General features: G+C 39.4%; 1 protein-coding gene across 1 annotated transcript; it reads right to left on the bottom strand.

Moving 5' to 3' along the window:
• Positions 1-223: 223 nt before the first annotated feature.
• On the bottom strand, positions 224-10,355 carry LOC122725492 (intelectin-1-like). Its single transcript, XM_043962618.1, is given in 8 exon segments — positions 224-376; positions 5,921-6,024; positions 6,390-6,510; positions 6,618-6,776; positions 7,983-8,230; positions 9,718-9,813; positions 10,237-10,300; positions 10,302-10,355. Coding segments are annotated over 8 exon segments (999 nt in total).
• Between the last annotated feature and the right edge of the window lie 10,388 nt (positions 10,356-20,743).

Below are 20,743 nucleotides of genomic sequence, written 5' to 3'. Positions count from 1 at the left end.
CTCAGAGCATATCTAAGCCAATTCTCTCACTGAACAGATAAGAAAAAAGAAGGCCCAGAAGAGCTAAGAGACTTGTACAAGGTCACACAGGCACCAAGAATCATGATTTAATGGGATTTATTATTCTCTCCAAAAGCAGAACCATCTCACATTGATTCTCAGCAGGAAAGGAGGTTACCCATTCCTGAATCTGCAAAGATCTAGTTTCCAAATGGCACAATGGTCATCTGTACAACAGGAGCACAGCAGCCTCTGTTATCTCCCAACTGTTGCTATAACCAGTATGAGTTCCATAGCCACTCCATTCAAAGGAAGAGAAATCCCCACACTGACTGGGAGCCCCTTCTGGAAAGAATCCTCCTCCACCAATGCAGTGCTGCAAAGGAGAAAGATGACAATGAAAGAACTATAGAATCACCATGTGGAGTGAGAGAAGGAAATGTATGGAATCCCTCATTCTCAGCAATATATATGGAACTTACAAATTGATAATCATTTCTCAGGATGCTGGCTGTCCCCATGCCTGTAGTGTCCACCCTCTCCTCCTTAATTATATATAATGATTACTCTCAAGACCTACTTCAAAAGCTCCCACCTATGGGAAGCCTTCCCCAACAAGCCAGGCCTTGGAGATCCTTTCAGCTAGTGTGAGTTACACATCCATCTACTCCCAGACACAGGAGAAAACCCTTGGATTCTTTGTTTGAATCCTGGCTCTCTTCCTTATTGTCTGTGTGACCTTTTTCAAGTCAATTTCTCCTCTCTGGGACTCATTTTACTCCTCTGTAGAATGACTTGTACTAGACATTCTGCTTGGTTTTTAAGTTCAGAATAAAAAGGAAAACTAATTTTAAGAAAAAAGAATGAGTACATTGGACTAGGTAACTTCAAAAGTCATTGTAAATTCTAAATCTGTGAACTAAAAATTATCATGAGCTCCCTTACATTGTCACTATCTCCTCACATAGATTATAAGTTCTTTGTAAAGAAGAACAATCTTTTCTCTTTCTATAACCTAGTCTCTTGCACACAGGCAACAGAAGCACAGTGAGCAAAAGGCTGACCTTTGAGTTGCAGGTTCAGGTCCTACCACTGACACACACTACATGTGTTACCATGATCACATGGTTTATCTTCTTAGTATTCCCAGGCAATCCTCTCAGAGTGTAAACCACAGACAATTATCTGAATCTGTGGAGGATACTGTCATGCCAGGAATTCCCATGCAGATGAAATCAAAGGTTGGACATTAAATTTAAAAGACTTTGCACACAATTGATACTAAGTAGATATGAGTGGTTAATGATTTTGAGATGAAGTATTTGGAAAAAATTTCCCATGAAGCTTCATTTCCATCATCTCCCAAGTTTTAAAGAAAACATGGGCTTAGAAGTATACAATATTTATATCTGATACATTTGAAGGGAAAATGGTTCCTAAAAAGATTAGATTCATTAATAGTTTTTGCCCTGTGCCTGGCCACCTTGAGATCACACACATGTATGCTCTCTTCTTCTGGGATGCCCCCAAATCCAGAGCAATGGGTAGTTTGTAGATGCCCAGAAAGCTACATTGCCAAGTCAGAAGTTATGGTTCTCAGCTAGGATTCAGTGTGGCCAAAGCCTGTGCCCCAATGTTAGAGCTACTCTGAGATATGGAAAGGGACCTGGCATCTCCAGGAAGCTCTTCCCTCCTTCCAAACTGAGGTATAGGTAACAACTGGATGTCTCAACTACATGATTGAAGACTGCCTCCTGAGATTTTGACATTCTATTATCACGCTGATAAAAAAAAAAAAGAAAATCATTGTGTGAAGAAGCTAAAAGACATAGCACTGGATGGAGAACAGATCTGTCAGGATAGAAGGTCTACATTCTTAGAAGGAAAAGGTTAGGGAGAAGCCCCAAGGAAACATAAAATATTGGAATTGTAAGGGAGCATAAAGGTCCCTTAATCTTAGTTCCGACTTAATGTAGAAAACACATTCATAATCTTCCTGATAAGTGGTACATCTGATGATGTGTTTTGAGTGATGAGTACTCCCCTTTAAATGAGGCAGCCCACTGTAAGGTAAGGTACTGTCCCTTTTGGAAATGGGCATTTTGTTAGTCTAAAAGGCCAGAAAATGAACATTCATGTGAGAAAATCAGGAGAGAAGAAGTGGGGGTTGAGGGGTACTTCCTATATAACTAATGAGAGGACCTATTGAAAGACAACTAAAGAGCAAGAGCACAGACTGATACAAGAGAGCTACAATGCAGTGTTTCTCAGCAGCTAATCTGAATATGGCTTCTTTCAGGACTTTGATTTTTATTTCTGGAAAATGACAACAAAGGACTGTTTGGAATGACTAAATGATAATTATTTATTTCATGCTGAGAGAAATGTGGATTTTGCCTTTTTTAATCATTAGGAAGGTGTGAATCACTTCACACCAGGAAGCACATTGCTTTGAAGCAGATGTACAGACAACAAAAAGTCTGAGTAAATGATAACTTTAAAGAGAACATTCACACAGAAGAAAGGAGTTCAGAAGCAAGAGTAAGTGGGGAAGAGACTGAGACAAAGAAAAATACAACCAAACTGACAGCTGGAAAAAAAAAAAACTTAGAGTCTACACTACAGAGGTAAGGATGGACTGGGTTGGGTAGAATGGGGAAGACATTCCTTGCTTCTGGGAACTGATTGGAGAAAAGCTCTGATACTGAGAGATGGTTGGAGGAAAAGAGAAACCATTCTGTTTGTAATGATCTATCTAGGGCTGCCTGCCTTGTCCTTTAGCACTGTTCACAGTGTCTCAATGAAATTATCCTCTACTGTCTTTTCTGGCTGGAGAGGGTATCATTAGCTCAGAAAGCATTCTTGCATAGCTCTATAGACCCCAGGCTTAAGGGAATTGTTTGTCACAAAAAGAGCTGAAATCCCGCTATTTCACTAAAAGTGCTTCACAGTCTTCCCACAAGCCAACAGTAATATAGAAGGGATTTCATGAAGCAGGACAGTGGAGAGGCCCAAAAGAGGAGGGGTCCCACCTAGCAGGTGACTGAGGGAGCAAGCTGTTCCCTAAAGAGACCAAGGGCATCAAAACCTGAAGCCCAGAACTATGAGTTTTCCCAGGCACATGGATATATTTCCCTACTTATCTCTCACTGCTAGATTTCTGAAGTTTGTATTCACTCTCTTTCTCATTACTGGCTGCCCCCTCTCCCCAACACATTGTGTGTATTGGTAGATGACTGCGACTCAGGTTTAAGGGTATACTATAATTTTTGTATAGTCCTTGATTTTTCCTTCTGTTGAATAAATGTTACCAGATGATTATTCTTTCTTTTGCCTTCTTATTTAGGAAATATTTAAAGTTTGAATCAAAGGTGTCTTTGTGACTTGAAAAGCGCTCTGGTGGAGGCAGGAGAGTTATACTGGAGAATAGAATAGTGTATTCCCCTTATATCAGTTTTACCTCTAGAACTCAAAGAGTGAGTTTTACCAATGTGTTACACCTGAGGGGCTCCTTTTCTGGGGAACCCCCTCCAGACTTGCACCCATGGGAGTAGGTTGTTATGAATGACATAGCTGAAAGATGGAAGATACAGAAAGAGACATAGAGAAAGGGGAAGAGACAGGGTGGTGGGTCCAGAGAGACAGAGAGACAGAAAGACAGACAGAGACAGAGAAGAGGAAGAGAGAGAGGAAAGAAGTCAGGAGAGAGTATAGAATGAGAGAGAGATAGAGGACAGAAGATAGGAGGGGGGAGAGAAAAGAGGAGAAGTGGGGAGAAATATGAGAGAGAGAGAGAGAGAGAGAGAGAGAGAGAGAGAGAGAGAGAGAGAGAAGAGAGAAAGGGAATGGGCAGGGATATGTGTACCATGACAGCACCATGATTGGGCTACACTAGAAAGTCTTGACTTCCTTTAAGCTAAAATACCTCCCTATGATTTCTATCCACTGTACCTAATTCAGCCTCCAGGGGCAACACAAATTAACCCAGGTCCTCTTCCATAAGACAGAACTTCAAATATTTCAAGATGACTATCAATTACCTCCCAGCCTTATCTATGAACATTCCCTTCCATTGTTCCTTATATGAGTCTCCTTATTTATAGATGTCTCTAAAGGCCCTTCATTCTAGGATCCTGGAATTTCCTGATCCCACAGCATCCTAATTAACCTGCTCTGGACAGGTTTAGATTTGCCTGTATTCTTAAAATGAGGCTCATGGAATGGAACATAATGCTCCCACTGTGGTCAGACAAGGGGAGTGTGGGCTTTCCATCTAGTACTATGTCCTTGCACTGAAATGGTCTTTTTTTGGAGCTATGTAATACTGCTGGCTTGTAAATGGCCTTTCCACTGGACTAGATGCTCTCTAAGAATTCTAAAAAACAACAACAGGAAATAAAGGATAGGGAAGGGAAGGGAAGGGATAGACATTTCTATAGTACCTACTGTGTGCCAGGCACTGTCATAAGTGCTTTACATTGGAGATAATGGGATGGCCCCCTGGAAAGAGTAATGACATGAAGTGAGAAGACCCAAGGTCAAATTATGCCTCTGCCACTGGTGACCTGTATCACTTAACTTCTCAGCCCCTCACTCTCATCATGTGTAAAATGAGAGGTTTGCACTAGATGACCTCTAAGTGCTATAATCCTAAATCCCTTTCTAGCCCCAAGCCTCACTGCAGTGTGGCAAAAAAAGAACAAGCCTCCATGACAGGTTAATTCACTCCTCCACATTTACTGAACCATGTGGTTTGCTACAATCTCTACATTTAAACCAATTGACCCGAACTATAGAAGATCAACTAATAGCTGGCTAACTAGCCCAGGGTTTACATACTTCAGCTACTATTCATACTATCTAACATAAAGTACGTTTTATGTGACAGGCATTGGGTCAGGAACCTTACAATTATCTCATTTGATTCTTTTAACAACACCTAGAGGTAGGAACTATCATTATCCCCATTTTACAGAGGAGGAAACTGGGGCAGACAGAGGTTAAGTGACTTGTCCAGTGGTACTCAGCTAGTTTCTGAGGCTATGTTTGAACTCAGGTCTGGCATGACTCTAGGTGAAGCACTCTATCCACCACGCCACCCAGAAGACTTACTTCCTGAGTAAGTAGACTCTGTCTACTTTCTCCAACATGACCTATAGCTCTTCCTCTGACATTCAGCCACTTCCTCTGCTCAACACTAGGAGATTTATTCCCTAAATGTCCTCAGCATCTTCAGCCTGGAAGGGGAAGGCATGTTGAAAGAAGGGAGCCAGCAATAATCCAAGGGAGGCTGTGAGGTACCATATTAGCATGGAGTCAGGAATTTCTGAGTGTGAATTCTGCTTGGTCACTTCCTAGCTCTATGATTCTATGCAAGTCAATGCAACTCCCTGAGTCTTAGTTTTCTCATCAGTAAAGTGGGAATACCACCTACCACTTAGGGTCATTGTGAAGGTCAAGTAAGACAACATGTATCAAGCACTTTGTAAATCTTAAAACACTATAAAAATGTTAGCTTTTATTATTGTTGCTCTCATTAGTCCCATTGGTTCAGGCCTTTTTGTCTTTCTGTCTCTGTCTCTATCTGTCTGTCTATCTTTCTATCTCTGTCTTTCACTCCAATACTCTCTCTATCTCTGTGTGTCTATCTCTCTGTCAATGTCTCTTTGTTGTTCTCTCTCTTTCTGTCTCTGTCTTTCTTTCCTATTCTCTGTCTCTATCTCTGTGTGTCCATCTCTCTGTCAATCTCTCTTTGTTGCTCTCTCTTTCTCTCTGTCTCTGTCTCTCTCTCTCTCCCTTCATTGGGCTAAAAAGATTACAACAACTGAAAACTTGTTGTAAGCCTCTAATTTGGCACCACTAGGCTCAGAGCTTCCTGAATTGCTTCTCTCCAAACCCTCTGATGGGTCCTGGGACTCACATGTTCAGTGTTACATCCAATGACTCTCATTCCAGGACACGGGGCATTGGCTGCTCCTTCATAATTATATACCCGGAACTGGACAAAGCCTCCAACAAATTCCTCTGGTAAGACAAAAATATTGCATTGATTATTGTGCAAGGGAAAACTTCAGAAATTAACTTTGAAGGAGCAGCCTTGGAGTTCACTGAATGATGTACCTTAGAACTCAGATCATGGCTTGGCACTCTAATAGTTTAGATCAAGCCCATCTGGGAACAGGGACTGAAGCTTTACAACCACAGACAAAAGACCAAGACAAGTTGAAGACATCACCAGAGACTTTACCTAAGCCCCGGGCCTCAGGGAAGTCCCCTTGCTTGACTGAAGAATGTAGGAAAACTATGGTGTTCCTTTTATGGGCCTGTCACCAGTACAGTGCAAAGCTCAGAGGGATGAGGATAACAGAGTTCAGATATCAATCACTCACTCTGGCCAAGTGGAGAGTAATACTGGGCAGTTTTTTCTGCATCACCAAAGTCATAGATGACAGGCACAGCTGGGCCATTGTCATTCCAACACTTGCCAATCCCATATTTCACTGGGTACCTCTTCAGGAGACAGAAAGTGACACCATGAGGACAGGTGTTTGGGGGTCTGGTTGAACCCACATCCCAGCGATGCCCACCATCCACCTGGCTCAGGGAACCCAGTTTACCTGATAGAGGCCAAAAAGGTTCCCTCCCAGACTCTTGAAGAAGCTACTGTTAGTACGATATCTCAGTAGGGACCTATTCCTCCATTGCTCCAGGGGAGACATGTTGGGCACATGCCAGATGGCCAGGTCCTTGGCCTGGATGTCATAGTAACCTGGGTTCTGGAGGACAACAGGAACCTTAGTTCAATATTGTCATGAGTAAAATTCAACAAAGGCAGTCTGAGGCACATTCTCTCAGAGCAAGGTAACATTTCATTCATAGGGAAGCTACCTGCCCTGAATGGGTCAATGGATTTGCCTCAACTCGACAAAGAAGCCAAAAAAAGACAATGCATTTTTATAAGGTTAAATCAAAGAACAGAAAAGAGTTGGTGACATCATGTGTTTGAGGATAACATGATTGGTTACTTAGTTGAGGCATGGGGGATAGTATGATCGGTTCGATTTTGGGAGTGTGGGGATAACAAAAACCTCCTCCTTTCCCACCTGGACTAAGAAGTGTTCGTTGTTTGAGTTGATCTGCAAGGATAAAAGATGATAGTGGGACAATCTTCTTTGGAAGGTAAACAAGACTTCCTTGAAGGATAGCTTGGTGGTGTAAAGATTCTAGACCAGACTCCTTGGGTATCCATCCTCATTGCCCAAAGGCAGCAGAATTCCTTGAGGTAACAATAGAACAGTGATTAGCAGGAGGACTGAATGTCTTAATTCATTACAGACCAAATGAATTTCTGCACTAAGTTCAGAGACAGAACTGTGACTTTAGGCAGCTATAGGATCAATAAAAATGTTACAGAATCAATTCTATCTTCTCAATGGTCTTCTCAGGAGGTTACACTAAGACTGGACTGCAGCAAAAGTCCCTTCTTTGTTAGACTGTGAGCTTTGGGGTCCCACTGATCATGTGTGTGGCAAAGCTTACAAAACACAGAATCATAGAATTTGAGAGATAGAAGAAACCTCTTGTCTAACCCATACACAGAAGATTCCCTTCTATAATATCCCCAACAAGAAGTTGTCTGGCTTCATGACCTTCACTAAAGGGGAACCCACCACCTCTCAAGGCAGCTCATTTCATTTTTAAACAATTCTAATTTTTAGGAAGCATTTTTCCTGACATCAAGCTTAAATGAACCACTATTTACTTCTCACCTGCTTTTCTTGCTTCTAGCTGCTGTGGCCAAATCAAAGACATCTAATCACTCCTCCAAAAAATAATTAGCTTAGTCCCAGCAGATATAACTCCTGCCATAAATAATCAAAGACCACAAACCCCAAGGAGTGAGAATTCAGGACCCATCTGTAAGTAACTCATTAAAACAAGAAGCATTTGGCATTCAGACAGAGAGGATCTAGCATACATACCTTGTAGTCATCACTAGTAGCAGCATCTGCAGATCCAAAGGTGGCATAATTGACCCAGTTCCCATCACCCTGAGGATAGTCTTGTGTATTACCATGCTGGCTGGACCAGCGATCCCCCTGGGTGCACCTCCCTGCCAAGTGATTCTTATGCACACTGGTCACCAGGGTCCAGCCACCTCCTGCAGACCTCATGTCACAAAAGGTCTGGTAAATGATCCCTTTCCCAGTCTGGAGGAAGTACAGGCCATCTGCAGAGGACAAAGCCACACAGACTCACTCACAGTGACATGACAGCACATGAGTAATCTTAGGGACAGGAAAAGGCCTAAAAACCAGGATTCCCAGGACTTCCAGGATTCACCCAGACTTGGCCTTGAGACATTTTTTTACTGGAAAAAGTCTACTTTCCTTGAATCTGGGGGAGTGATTCCAAGCTGAGGATGAAGTAAGATGTGGAAACAAGAATTCCAACTGAAAGTCTACTATTTGAGATTGTTTTCTGCATCATTCTAACTCCCATTGGTACAGTATTTTATGAGTTTACAAATAGCTTTCTTAAACACTACTCAGCTGCGCAATGTGATATTGTTTTTCTTGTTATCCAGATTTTGAACCCAAAACTCAGGGAAATTGTTATTTATTATAGTCACACGGGGCAGCTAGGTGGTGCAGTGAATAGAGCACCGGCCCTGGAGTCAGTAGGACTCTTAGTTCAAATCTAGCCTCAGACACTTAACCCTTACTAGCTGTGTGACCCTGGGCAAGTCACTTAACCCCAATTGCCTCACCAAAAATAAAAATAAAAATAATAGCAATAATAATTATAGTCACACAGCCAATTATTGTCAGAACAAAGCTCTGAAATTACATTAATTAGCTCTAAGGCTAGCATTCATTTCATTATGTTACACATTCTTTCTCTTGCCCATTCCTATAGAAGTCAACAAGGAATGGACTGAATAATATTAGTGATTTGCAGGCCTGAACTAGCAGTTGACATCTTGTTCCTGTGAAGTTCAGGATCACAGAGGTTTTTATGCTAGCCCTGAGGTGCAGAGACCCCTGAGGTATACTGACTTCCCAAGCTTCTCTCCCTGATCTCACTGATCCTGAAGCCTCTGTTCTCTAAGCTTGCTTCAAAGGTCCCTAACCTGAGAGGCTCTAACCTGGATTGATGCACAGGAAGTGGACCCCAGGACAAAATAGAAATGGTGTTCCTCAGTTCTCTCTCATTTCATGGCTCTAGAGCAGCCAAAGGACAGCTAGGTTGTGTAGTGGGTAGAGTGCTGATCTTGGAGTCAGGAGACTCATCTTACTCAGTTCAAATCTGGTCTCAGACACTTATTGGCTATGTGACCCTGGACAAGTCACTGAACCCTATTTGCCTCAGTTTCCTCATCTGTAAAGTTAGCTAGGGAAGAAAATGGAAAACTACTACAGTATCTTGGCCAAGAAAAAATAAGTCAATAAGCAGAACAAGAGCAGTCAATGAAGAGAAGACAAAGGAGTTAAGACTGTAGAAGGAAATAAAATAGGAAAAACTTGAGGATAAATAAGATTTTTATAAGCTTCTGGACTTTTTGGCTTAAGTCAGCTGAAATTCCACTGTGGCTTTATTCTCCTGGGAAAACATTTGCTTTCCAAAGTTGGACTGAGATGGGCTGAAATGTGATTCAGATTGCACTGTTGAGGACCCCAGTCACCCAGGGACCATCCTGACCCTTTCTTCACTTACCATCTGACTCTGGGCAGCTCTCTTTGATTTCCTTGCAGCTTCAAGGGACAGATTCAGGGGAAGAAGCACAGGCCTTTTGTAGGGTCAGAGAGAGACCTGAGTTGCAAAAACATACAGAGAATGCTTTCAGGTGCTGTTTTTTGCAAGTTCCCACCACAGAGCAGAGGGTCCTGGTTTCATTTGTCTGTCTGGAAAAGATCAGGGGTCATATCCAATTCTAACTTCCTTAGTAAAGCATCCAGCCCTATGTAGCCTTAATAAATATGAGGTACTGAGAAAAGCCTTAATTCCTCCTCTAGGACATAGGTCACACTCAACCATCTGCATGCCTTTGGGACAGTACCCAAACTTCCTCCCTCTTCAAAACTTATCCCAGTACTGAGAAATCACCTATCTCAAGTCTGAGGTAGGATATGGGGACCAGATATAGGGACCAGCACCCTAAAGCCAATACCCCTTCCTTGTCTCTCTAATGCTTTCCACAAATACACCAGTTTACGAAGAGGAAATTTGACTTACCAGCAGTACCTCCTTTGGTCACCAACATCAGAAACAGCAATGCAGAAAGGCAGATCGTTATCTTTATAAAGGCAAATACTTGTCACTGAAAAGAGAGACCAGAGACTATTATCTCCCATTTCCCACATTACTTCCTTAGTCACTGGCCTCAGGCTAACAAGTCCTGAGTAAGTGAGAGCCTTGGCCTCCTATACTGGTCCATACTACAGGTGTGGTAGTAAATGTTTAACAACCAGCTCTCAGGGAATAAATAATTATACACATATGTATATGTCTATCTTTCTATGTGTGCAAAAACACATACTTAAAAGTATGTCTGGCATATAATATAATGTCCATATTCTATGTGTCTGACACTTTTAAGTTTTATCTTCATTATTCACATTTTTTTCCATCATTTTCTTAAATCTTGACCATTAACAAAACAAATCAGCCTCTGACTTATACTGTTTGCAGATTTCCGAAGTGTAAATGCTCAGACTGAACATTTAACTACTGGAAGCTAGTGTAAGTGGCTCCAACATATCCCTGTCTAGACCCTCCTCCACTAGACCTTCACCATCTCTGTTTTTCCAGTACCTGAGCCCAGATAGCAATGTCTTTCTTCACTAGATTCCTACTCACAGTTTCAGAGAGAGAAGTGCTTTCTGGTTTCCCCTCTTCTGAATGAGGTTTTATCCTTTCTTGGGGGTCGAAAACAGCCCTTTATTGGGTTCTGCCCCTATATGTGCTGTTGCCCCTCCTCTTGGAAACTTGTCAATAACAATTAACTATAGTCTTCCCAAAACAACTCTCCCCAACCTGACCCTTCAGCAGCCATCTGTCCCCAAAACTACACTCTGGCAGATAGTATAGCATTGTGGGGAAGCCAAAAACTGTCTGGCTACAGGGTCTTCTTTCATGTTAAGTAGCATATGGTTGGTAGAGATGGCAGTAGGTGAAGAGAGAAACTTCAAAAGATTTTCATAGAACCAAACCTGTTAAAATTCAGGATGCAGGTGAACAAAGTTTCTCCAATGTTATCACAAGAACTGATAATAACGTGTGTCAATCTAATGAAAATACCAGGGTATACAAATACTTCGATGAAAGAAAAAATAGTCCTTTGTGACTTACTTTTTACTTTGGCATCAATTTGTAAAGGCTTTTATCTTCTACCCTATAACTTGTAGGGAATCTCTCACCATCTATTTTATAGCTGCAAGCAAGGCAGGACTACTTTGAGCTGCTCTTATGTTGTGTGGGAGGCTATCTCCCACCTGGCCATGGGGGCTCTGAGCAAATGGTCACCCTAGTCTCTTTCTTTTTATTGTTTACTGATCTTAGTTGAATAGTTGTTCTATGATAGCAGGATCCAGGTAACTCAAGGAGCTTTGGGAGTCCCATCAGAGGTTATGCTGGTGACCAGAATCCGTAGCAGAGCCAATACCTCTAGACGCAGGAGGTGGGAAGGGGCTGAGCACTGTCCCTGAGATGAACACACTTGAGCAGCAATCTTGCAAGCAAGGTCAGAAGAGATTTCAGGCAAACAGCTGAACAGCCAAGTCCAGTAGCAGTTTAATCTGGTGAAGAATCAGTGAAATAACAAAGCAAGCAGCACAGCAGCTGATTGGTCAGTCATATTGACTGTGCCCCATTAAGATAAAGCCCACTTCCTTGTGGAAATATTCCTTGAAGAGCCAGATCAGCTGAGTTCATCCATTATCCTTGCCATGCCCCTATCTTAAGCTTCATGAAGGTTGAATAAGGGGAAAAAAGGCTTCCAAGGCCAGTAGTTTGGAGGTACCTTTTGCCATATGTGTGGCTCCCTACCACTTTTAAAATATTTTTTTATTTCATTAAATATTTCCCAATTACAATTTTTTTAACTTTTAACTTTTGTTTTTGAGACATTTTGAATTACAAATTTTCTCCCTCCTGCCTATCCCTCATCCCTTGAGAAGGTAAGCAATATGACATTAATTTTACATGTGAAGTCATGTGAAGGCAAAATACATTTCCATATTAGCCGTGCTGCAAGAGAAAACACACACACACATAAAAGTGAAAAAAGTGTGTTTCAATCTGCATTCAATGATTATCAATTCTCTCTCAGGAGATAGCATTTTTCATCATGAGTCCTTCATCACTAACTTGGATCATTGCCTTCATCACAGTACCTAATTCTTTCATAACTGATCCACTTTAAGATATTACTATTACTATGTACAATGTTCTCCTGGTTCTGCTCACTTCACATTGCATCAGTTTTTATAAGACTTCCCAGGGTTTTCTGAAACCATTTTGCATATCGTTTCTTATAGCACAATACCTATTTCATCACAATCATATGCCACAACCTGTTTAGCTATTCATCAATGAATGGGCATCCCTTCAATTTCCAATTCTTTGCCCCAACAAAAAGAACTGCTATCAGTATTTTTGTATAACTGAACCTTTGCTCCTTTTCTTTCATCTCTTCAAGTTACAGACCTAGTAGTGATTTTTTTTCTGGGTCAAAGGTTATGCATAGTTTGATAGAACTTTGAGCATAGTTCTATATTATTCTCCAGAATGTTTGGACCAATTCACAACTGCATCAGCAGTACATCAGTGTACCTATTTTTCCACATCCCTTCCAGCTTTTCTTGTTTTCCTTTTCTGGCATGTTAGTCAATCTGATAGTTGTGAGTTGGAATCTCAGAGTTGTTTTGATTTACATTTTCCTAATCAATAGAAATTTAGAGCATATTTTTATGTGACTATTGATAACTGATTTCTTCTTCTGAAAACTGACTATTCAAATCTTTTGACCATTTATTCACTGGAGAATGGCTCTTATTTTTATAAATTTTCCCAGTTCCCTATATATTTGAAAAATGCGGTCGTTATCAGAGAAAATCCTTTTTAATTCACCTGACCCAGTTTCTTCTTTCCTTCTCACATTCACTGCATTCTTTGTGCAAAACATTTTAATTTCAGGTAATCACAGTTTAATCTATTTGACATTCATGATCCATTCTATCTCTTGTTTGATCATTAACTATATCCTTATCCATAGTTCTGATAGGTACATTTTCCCACACTTTCCTAATTTATTTATGATATCACCCACTTGTGTCTAAATCATATATCTATTTTGATATTATTTTCTTATATAGTGTGAGATGTTGGTCTCTGCCTAGTTTTTGCCAAAGTGCTTCCTGGTTTTACAAGCAATTTTTGTCAAATAATGAGTTCCTGCCCCCAGGATTGGATTTCTTAGTTTTTCAAATGTTAGTTTACTATGGTCATTTATTGCTGTATCTAATCTGTTTCACTGATCCAGTACTCTATTTCTTAGCCAGTACCAGTTTGTTTTAATGATTACAATTTAGGAATGCTTTTTGAAAACTGATACTGCCAGGATTCCTTTCCTCACATTTAAAAAATGTTATTCCTTTGATACTCTTGACTTTTTGTTCTTCTACATTAATTTTATGTTTTCTAGCTCTATAAAATAATTATTTGATAGTTTGATTGGTATGGCACTGAATAAGTAAATTACCTTAGGTAAAATTATCTTTTTTATTATTATTATTATATTGGCTCAGCCTACCCAGGAGCAACTGTTTAAATTTGTCTTTCTTTGTTTGAAAAGTATTTTATAATTGTATTCATATAGACCCTGGTTTGATCTCAGCTAATAGACTCCCAAGTATTTTATATGGCCTGTAGTTAATTTAAATGGAATTTTTCTTTCTATTACTAGCTACTGGGTTTTCTTGATAGAATATAGAAATCTTTTTTTTTTTTTTGGTGAGGCAATTGGGGTTAAGTGACTTGCCCAGGGTCACACAGCTAGTGTCAAGTGTCTGAGGCCGGATTTGAACTCAGGTCCTCCTGACTCCAGGGCCAGCTCTCTATCCACTGCGCCACCTAGCTGCCCCATAGTATATAGAAATCTTGATGATTTATCTGAATTCATTTTATAGTGTGCCACTTTGCTAAAGTGATTCCACTGGGTTTTTTATTTGATGCCTTAGGATTCTCTAAGCATACCATTATACCATTTGAAAAGAGCAATACCTTTGTTTCCTCATTGCCTACTTTTATTCCTTCAATTTTTTTCTTTTCTTATACCTAGGATTTCTAATACAATATTAATGAATAGTGTTGATAATGGACATCCTTGCTTCACCTCTGATCTCTAGTTTCTAGTTTATTCCCATTACAGATAATATTTACTCTTGGTTTTAGATAGATATTACTTATCATTTTAACAAAGACTCATTCACAAAGAATGTCCATTTAACTGGGGAATGGCTTAATGAGCTGTGGTATTTGATTGTAATGGAATATTATTGTTCTATAAGAAATAACTAACAGAATGATTTTAGAAAGGCCTAGAAAGACTTAGGAGATTTTGTGGACAGTGACAGCAATATTGTTCAATGAAGAATTGTGAATGGCTTAACTATTCTTAGCAATACAATGATCTGAGACAATGGCAAAAGACTAGTGATGAAACATACTATCCACCTCTAAGGAAAGAACTTATATTGATTGAACACAGACTGAATTCAGCATGCAATTTTTCACTTTATTTTTTTCTTTTATTCTAATTTTCTTGTATGAAATGACTAATGTGGTAATGTTTTACATAGCTGCACATATATAATATATATCTGATTGCTTACTGGCTCAGTGATGGGGGGGGAGGTAATGAGGGAAGGAGGAATAGAATTTGGAACCCAAAAGTTTAAATCAAAATATTTATTATAAAAGAGGCCCATTTATTGCTATGCTTTCTCATGTTTTTAATAGTAATGAATGTTGTATTTGTCAAAACCTTTTTCTGTATCCATTGATGTAATTGTATAATTTTTGTGGGTTTTCATATTGATGAGGTCAATTATAGGGATAGTTTTCCTAATATTGCACCAGCCCTGCATTCCTAGTATAAATCCTACTTGATCATAGTGTGTGATCTTTGTGATATATGGCTATAATCTCTTTGCTAGTTATTTATTTCAAATTTTCCACCAATATTCATGAATTAGGTAAGTTGGTTTATAGTTTTCTTTCTCTGTGCTTTCCCTGGTTTAGGTAACAAAACTATAATTGTTTCATAAAAGGAATTTAATAGGACTCCTTTTTTTACTTATTTTTTCGAGTAGTTTAACTCTTTCTTAAAGGTTTGCTAGAAATCACTTGTAAATTCATCTGGTCCAGAGCACTTTTTTCTTAGGGAACTCATTTATGACTTGTTCAATTTCTTTTCCTAAGAAAGAGTTTCTTAAAGTTCTATTTGCTCTTCTGTCAATCTGGGGAATTTATATTTTCATAAATATTCATCCATTTTGCTAAAATTGTCAGATTTATTGAGCATATAATTGGGGTAAATAGCTTCTTATAATCCCTTTAATTTTATTTTTATTGGTGGTGCAAGTATGCTTTTAATTTTTTATACTGGTAACTTGGCTTCCTTTTTTCTTTAAATCAAATACCAGGGGCAGCTAGGTGGTGTAGTGGATAAAGCACCAGCCCTGGATTCAGGAGTACTTGAGTTCAAATCTGGCCTCAGACACTTGACACTTACTAGCTATGTGACACTGGGCAAGTCACTTAATCCCCATTGCCCTGCAAAAAAAAAATCAAATACCAAGAGTTTATCTATTTTATTATTTTCTTTTTCATAAAACCAGCTACTAGTTTTATTTATTAGTTCACCGGAGTTTTTTTTAAATGTTCAATTGTGTTAATTTCTTTTTGGGGGAGGGATTACCATTTTGGTATTTAATTGGGGATTGTTAATTTGTTTTTAGTTCTAGTTTCTTTTAGTGAGGTTCCCAATGCATCAATCTGCTCTTCCTCTCTTATTAACATAAACATTTAGAGATAAACATTTTCCCCTAAGTAATGTTCTGCCTGTATGCCACAAATTTGGGGATGTTGTCTCACTGTTATCATTTTCTTTAATGAAATTACTGATTGTTTCTATGATTTGTTCTTTGACCCACCTATTCTTTATAATTTGATTATTTTATTCCTAACTAATTGTTAATCTACACTTCCACAGTCCTTTATTGGATTTAATTTTTATTTTTTTATGGTTTTGGAAAGGCTCATTTAGTATTCCTGCTTTTCTGCATTTGTTTATGAGTTTTTATACCCTAACACATGGTTAAATTTTGTGAAGGTGCAATGACTAGCTGAGAAAAGGTATGCTCCTTTCTTTTCCCATTCAATTTGCTCCATAGGTCTATCATATCTAACTTTTCCAAGATTCTATTTTTCTCCTTAAATTATTTCCTATTTGTTTTATGGTTAGATTTTTGAAGTTCTGAAAGGGGAAAGGGGAAGTCCCCCACTGGTATTTTTTACTACTTCCTCCTGTAATCCATTTAAGTTTTAAGGTTTTGGGTTTTTTGGTTTGTTTTTTTTTTAAGAATTTGGATGCTATGCCATTTGGTGTATATATGTTTGGTACTGATATTATTTCATTATCTAGATTACCTTTTAGAAAGATACAGTTTCCTCTTATTTCTTATTAATTTAGGTCTTTTTTTGCTTTTTGCTTTGTTTGAGATTATTGCTACCCCTATCTTTTGCACTTTACTGAAGCATAAAATCTGCTTCAGTCTCTTATTTAGACTCTGTGTCCTTCAGTTTCCAGTGTGTTTCTTATAAGACACATATTGTTGGGGCATCTGGTGGCATAGTGGATAAAGCACTGGCCCTGCATTCAGAAGGACCTGAGTTCAAATCCAGCCTCAGATACAACTTGACACTTACTAGCTGTGTGACCCTGGGCAAGTCACTTAACCCTCATTGCCTGGCTAAAAAACAAATTTAAGGGGAAGCTAGGTGGCGCAGTGGATAGAGCATCAGCCCTGGACTCAGGAGTACCTGAGTTCAAATCCGGCCTCAGACACTTAACACTTACTAGCTGTGTGACCCTGGGCAAGTCACTTAACCCCAATTGCCTCACTAAAAACAAAACAAAAAAAAACAAAAACAAAACAAATTTAAAATACATATTGTTGGATTTTGGTTTCTAATCCATTCTGCTGTCCATTTCTGTATTTTGGGTGAATTCTTCCCATTCACATTCATAGTTACGCTTACTATGTACTTCCCTCTATCTTATTGTCTCTTATTTATACTTCTCTCTGTCTTTTCATCTTATCCTTCCTCTAAAGTCTTTTTTGCTTCTCATTACTGCCTTCCTTTGTGTACCCTTCCTTTTATCACTTTCCCTTTCTCTTCTTCCTTTTCCCTCCTCCTTCCCTGTGGGATGAGATAGATTTCTATACCCAACTGACTGTATACATAGGGAGATAGCTAGCCATAGATATCTAGATATAGGTAGATATAGATGAGTTCATCTTCTCTATTCTCTCTACTCTGAGGGCTCCTCTTTCTGTTAGTGGAGCAGTGACAGTTTTGCCAACAAATGTCATTTGAATGTTTACTATTTGCTCAGGACTCTGGTAAGACCTGGGGATACAAAGAAAAACAAAAATAGGCCCTACCTTCAAGGAGCTTACATTCTGAGGGAGGAAGATAGCAAGTATAAAAAATAAGTGCATAGGAGGTAATCTTTGAGGAGAAAACTCTGGTACCTGGAGGGATAGGGTGAAGGAGATACCTGAAAGGTCTCCCACAGGAGGTGGTGTTTGACACAAGTCTTAAAGGAAACCACGGATTCCAAAAGGGAGATGTGAAGAAGGAAAGAGCATTCTGGGCTTGGAGGCCAGTTGGTGTTCCTGGAACTGCAGTGGGTCAAGACATCTGGCTCACAGAGCAGGTGGCAAGGGAGGAATGTTTTAGACAGGAAAGGTGAGGAAGAGACAAGGTTTCAAGAGCTTTAAATGTCACATAAAGGATTTGAAGTAATAACAGCTAATATTTACATAACACTCTAACTTTTGTAAAAAAAAAAAAAAAACCTTTACATATGCGGGGGGGGGGGGGGGGCAGAGAACAGACTGCTCAATGAAGGCTCATCCTTAGACCATTCTGCTTATCTCCATGGAGACTTGGTAAGCCTGCTTCCACAAGTGTCTGGGGGGAGGGGAAGATGCCTCCATTTAGAACACTTGCAATTTTTTTTGCCACCTTTCTGTTAAATTATGGTGATGAAAATGCTTTTTTAATTGACTGTCAAGCTGGCAGTGATTGTCATACAAAAGGCATAAACACATAAAATTTATCTGTCTTTCTTTGTCTTTGCCTCTTTCTGTCTGTCTCTGTCTCTGTGTTTCTCTCTTCCTCTCTCTCTCTCTCTCTCACTCTCTGTTTATTCTTTTAAATGAGAAGAAAAAAATACACTGAACCTCCAGGTAGGGAGAGAAGTAATATCAGCAAGAGCAGCTATCCTATCTTCCCACCTCCATTGGACTCCATATGGTAATGAATGCATGGCTATCTCTTTTTCTCCTGTGGATATGATGCTTCTTATTCTTTCTCATTCCTAGATGACTAAGTAGTGGAGATGGAATAGATAGGATTACGAATTTGTGAATTTTGAGTAGCCAGAAGTATCCCCAGAGGTCACCATTTGGCCACAGAGCAAGGGAGAGACAAGCTTTTCTTGTGCCACCAGCGAGATTTTCTCAGTATTTTCATCTAGGCAGAGAGTGATATACAATATAAATGTAGAATGAGATTCACATTTTCAGATATAACAAATACATGAAATTGCTCTGTTTAACTGCATTTATTTGTGACAATGGAGGGCTTTTACTTAAACAGAGCTGGGGGAGAGGAAGCTAGAAGGGTAATGATAAGGATATGGCAAGAAAAGGAAAAGAAAAGAAAAGAAAAGAAGAGAAAAGAAAAGAAAAGAAAAGAAAAGAAAAGAAAAGAAAAGAAAAGAAAAGAAAAGAAAAGAAAAGAAAAGAAAAGAAAAGAAAAGAAAAGAAAAGAGAGGAAAGGGAAGGGAAGGGAAGGGAAGGGAAGGGAAGGAAAGGAAAGGAAAGGAAATAGCACAGAAAGAGTAGAAAGAAGTTCAGAAGAGGACACCAATTGAAACAGGGCAACATCAGAAGTACATTTTTAAATTAAATACACACTAGGATCCCGTAACCGTGGGGTCAAGACTAGGGGAGGAGTCAAAAGAATTAGGAACAGGGGCAGCTAGGTGGCACAGTGGATAGAGCACTGGCCCTGAATTCAGGAGAACCTGAGTTCAAATCTGGCCTCAGACACTTAATACTTACTAGCTATGTGACCCTGGGCAAGTCACTTAACCCCAATTGCCTCACTTAAAAAAAAATTAGGAACATAGATAGCTTGAGAGAATAAGGATCAGTCAGGAAAATAGAAGTTCAAAGTAAGAATGAAGTGTGGGTTTAATTTAAGTAGGAAGGTCAAAAGAGAAGAGAATATATATTACAAGAAGTAATGAAAAAAGTTCAGGACTTTAGAGGAAATGCCTTTGCTAGTCATAGTAAGGTCTAAACACAATAGAAACTTTTGTGACATATATCCTAAAATCTGTGAAAGGCATGTTAATCATGAGTATTTGTTGTTCAGTCATGTCTCTTCTTGACCACATTTGGGGTTTTCTTGGCAAAAATATCTGAGTCATTTGTCATTTCCTTCTCCAGCTCATTTTACAGATGAGGATACTGAGGCAAACAGGGTTCAATGACTTGACCAACATCACCTAGCTAGTGTCTGAATGAAGATAGATTTGAATTCAGGTCTTCCTGACTCTAGGTCAATCTCTTTATTCACTCCACCACCTAGCTGTCCAACCATGAGTGTAGAAAATGACTAAGCCAAGTGTTAAAGCATCAAAGAAAGTGGGAGGATGATCTGAAGACTGATGGTAAGTTCACAGTGATATAATGAAACTGCATACATTTGAAACAAAAAATGTTATTGGGAAATAGCAGAAAAGGAAAAATGCAATTGAATTCAATAAATATTGCTTAATCATCAACTCTGTTGATAATATTGGGCTAAATACTGGGGATACAAAGAGAGAAATGAAAACTAGTCCCTAGCCTCAAAGAATGGACTGTGAACAGATACATTGATGTAAGGAACACAGAGATTTAGAGCCAGAAGAAACATCAAAGGCTATTTTTTCCAAATCAGGCTTGTAATCTGAGCACCATCCTCATCTCCCCCAACTAGAACCTTAGACTCTGCCTCTGAACCTACTCTGGGCCTTGATAGGTAGGCTTTCTGCTCATTTGCCTGGCACCAGACCTCCCCATGACTTCCCAGCAGAATGATAGTCTCCCATCCCCACTGCTTTCAAGCTCCTCTCTATGTACTGTAACCCCAAAGCAGCCCATTACAATTGAGTCTGACGACTGTTTGGCAGCTGTATCTGTATCTCCAGCCTTTGGCACAGTGTCTGACATATAGTAAATACTTAATAGATGCTTCAACTCTACAGCCAGGGTCTTAGGATCATAGTGTCATAGGTCTAGAGCTAGAGGGGACCTCAGAGCATATCTAAGCCAATTCTCTCACTGAACAGATAAGGAAAAGAAGGCCCAGAAGACCTAAGAGACTTGTACAAGGT

Source organism: Dromiciops gliroides, chromosome 4 (genome assembly GCF_019393635.1).
Source record: "Dromiciops gliroides isolate mDroGli1 chromosome 4, mDroGli1.pri, whole genome shotgun sequence".
NCBI classification, from domain to species: domain Eukaryota; kingdom Metazoa; phylum Chordata; class Mammalia; order Microbiotheria; family Microbiotheriidae; genus Dromiciops; species Dromiciops gliroides.
This window is presented reverse-complemented; position numbering and strand designations above follow the sequence as displayed.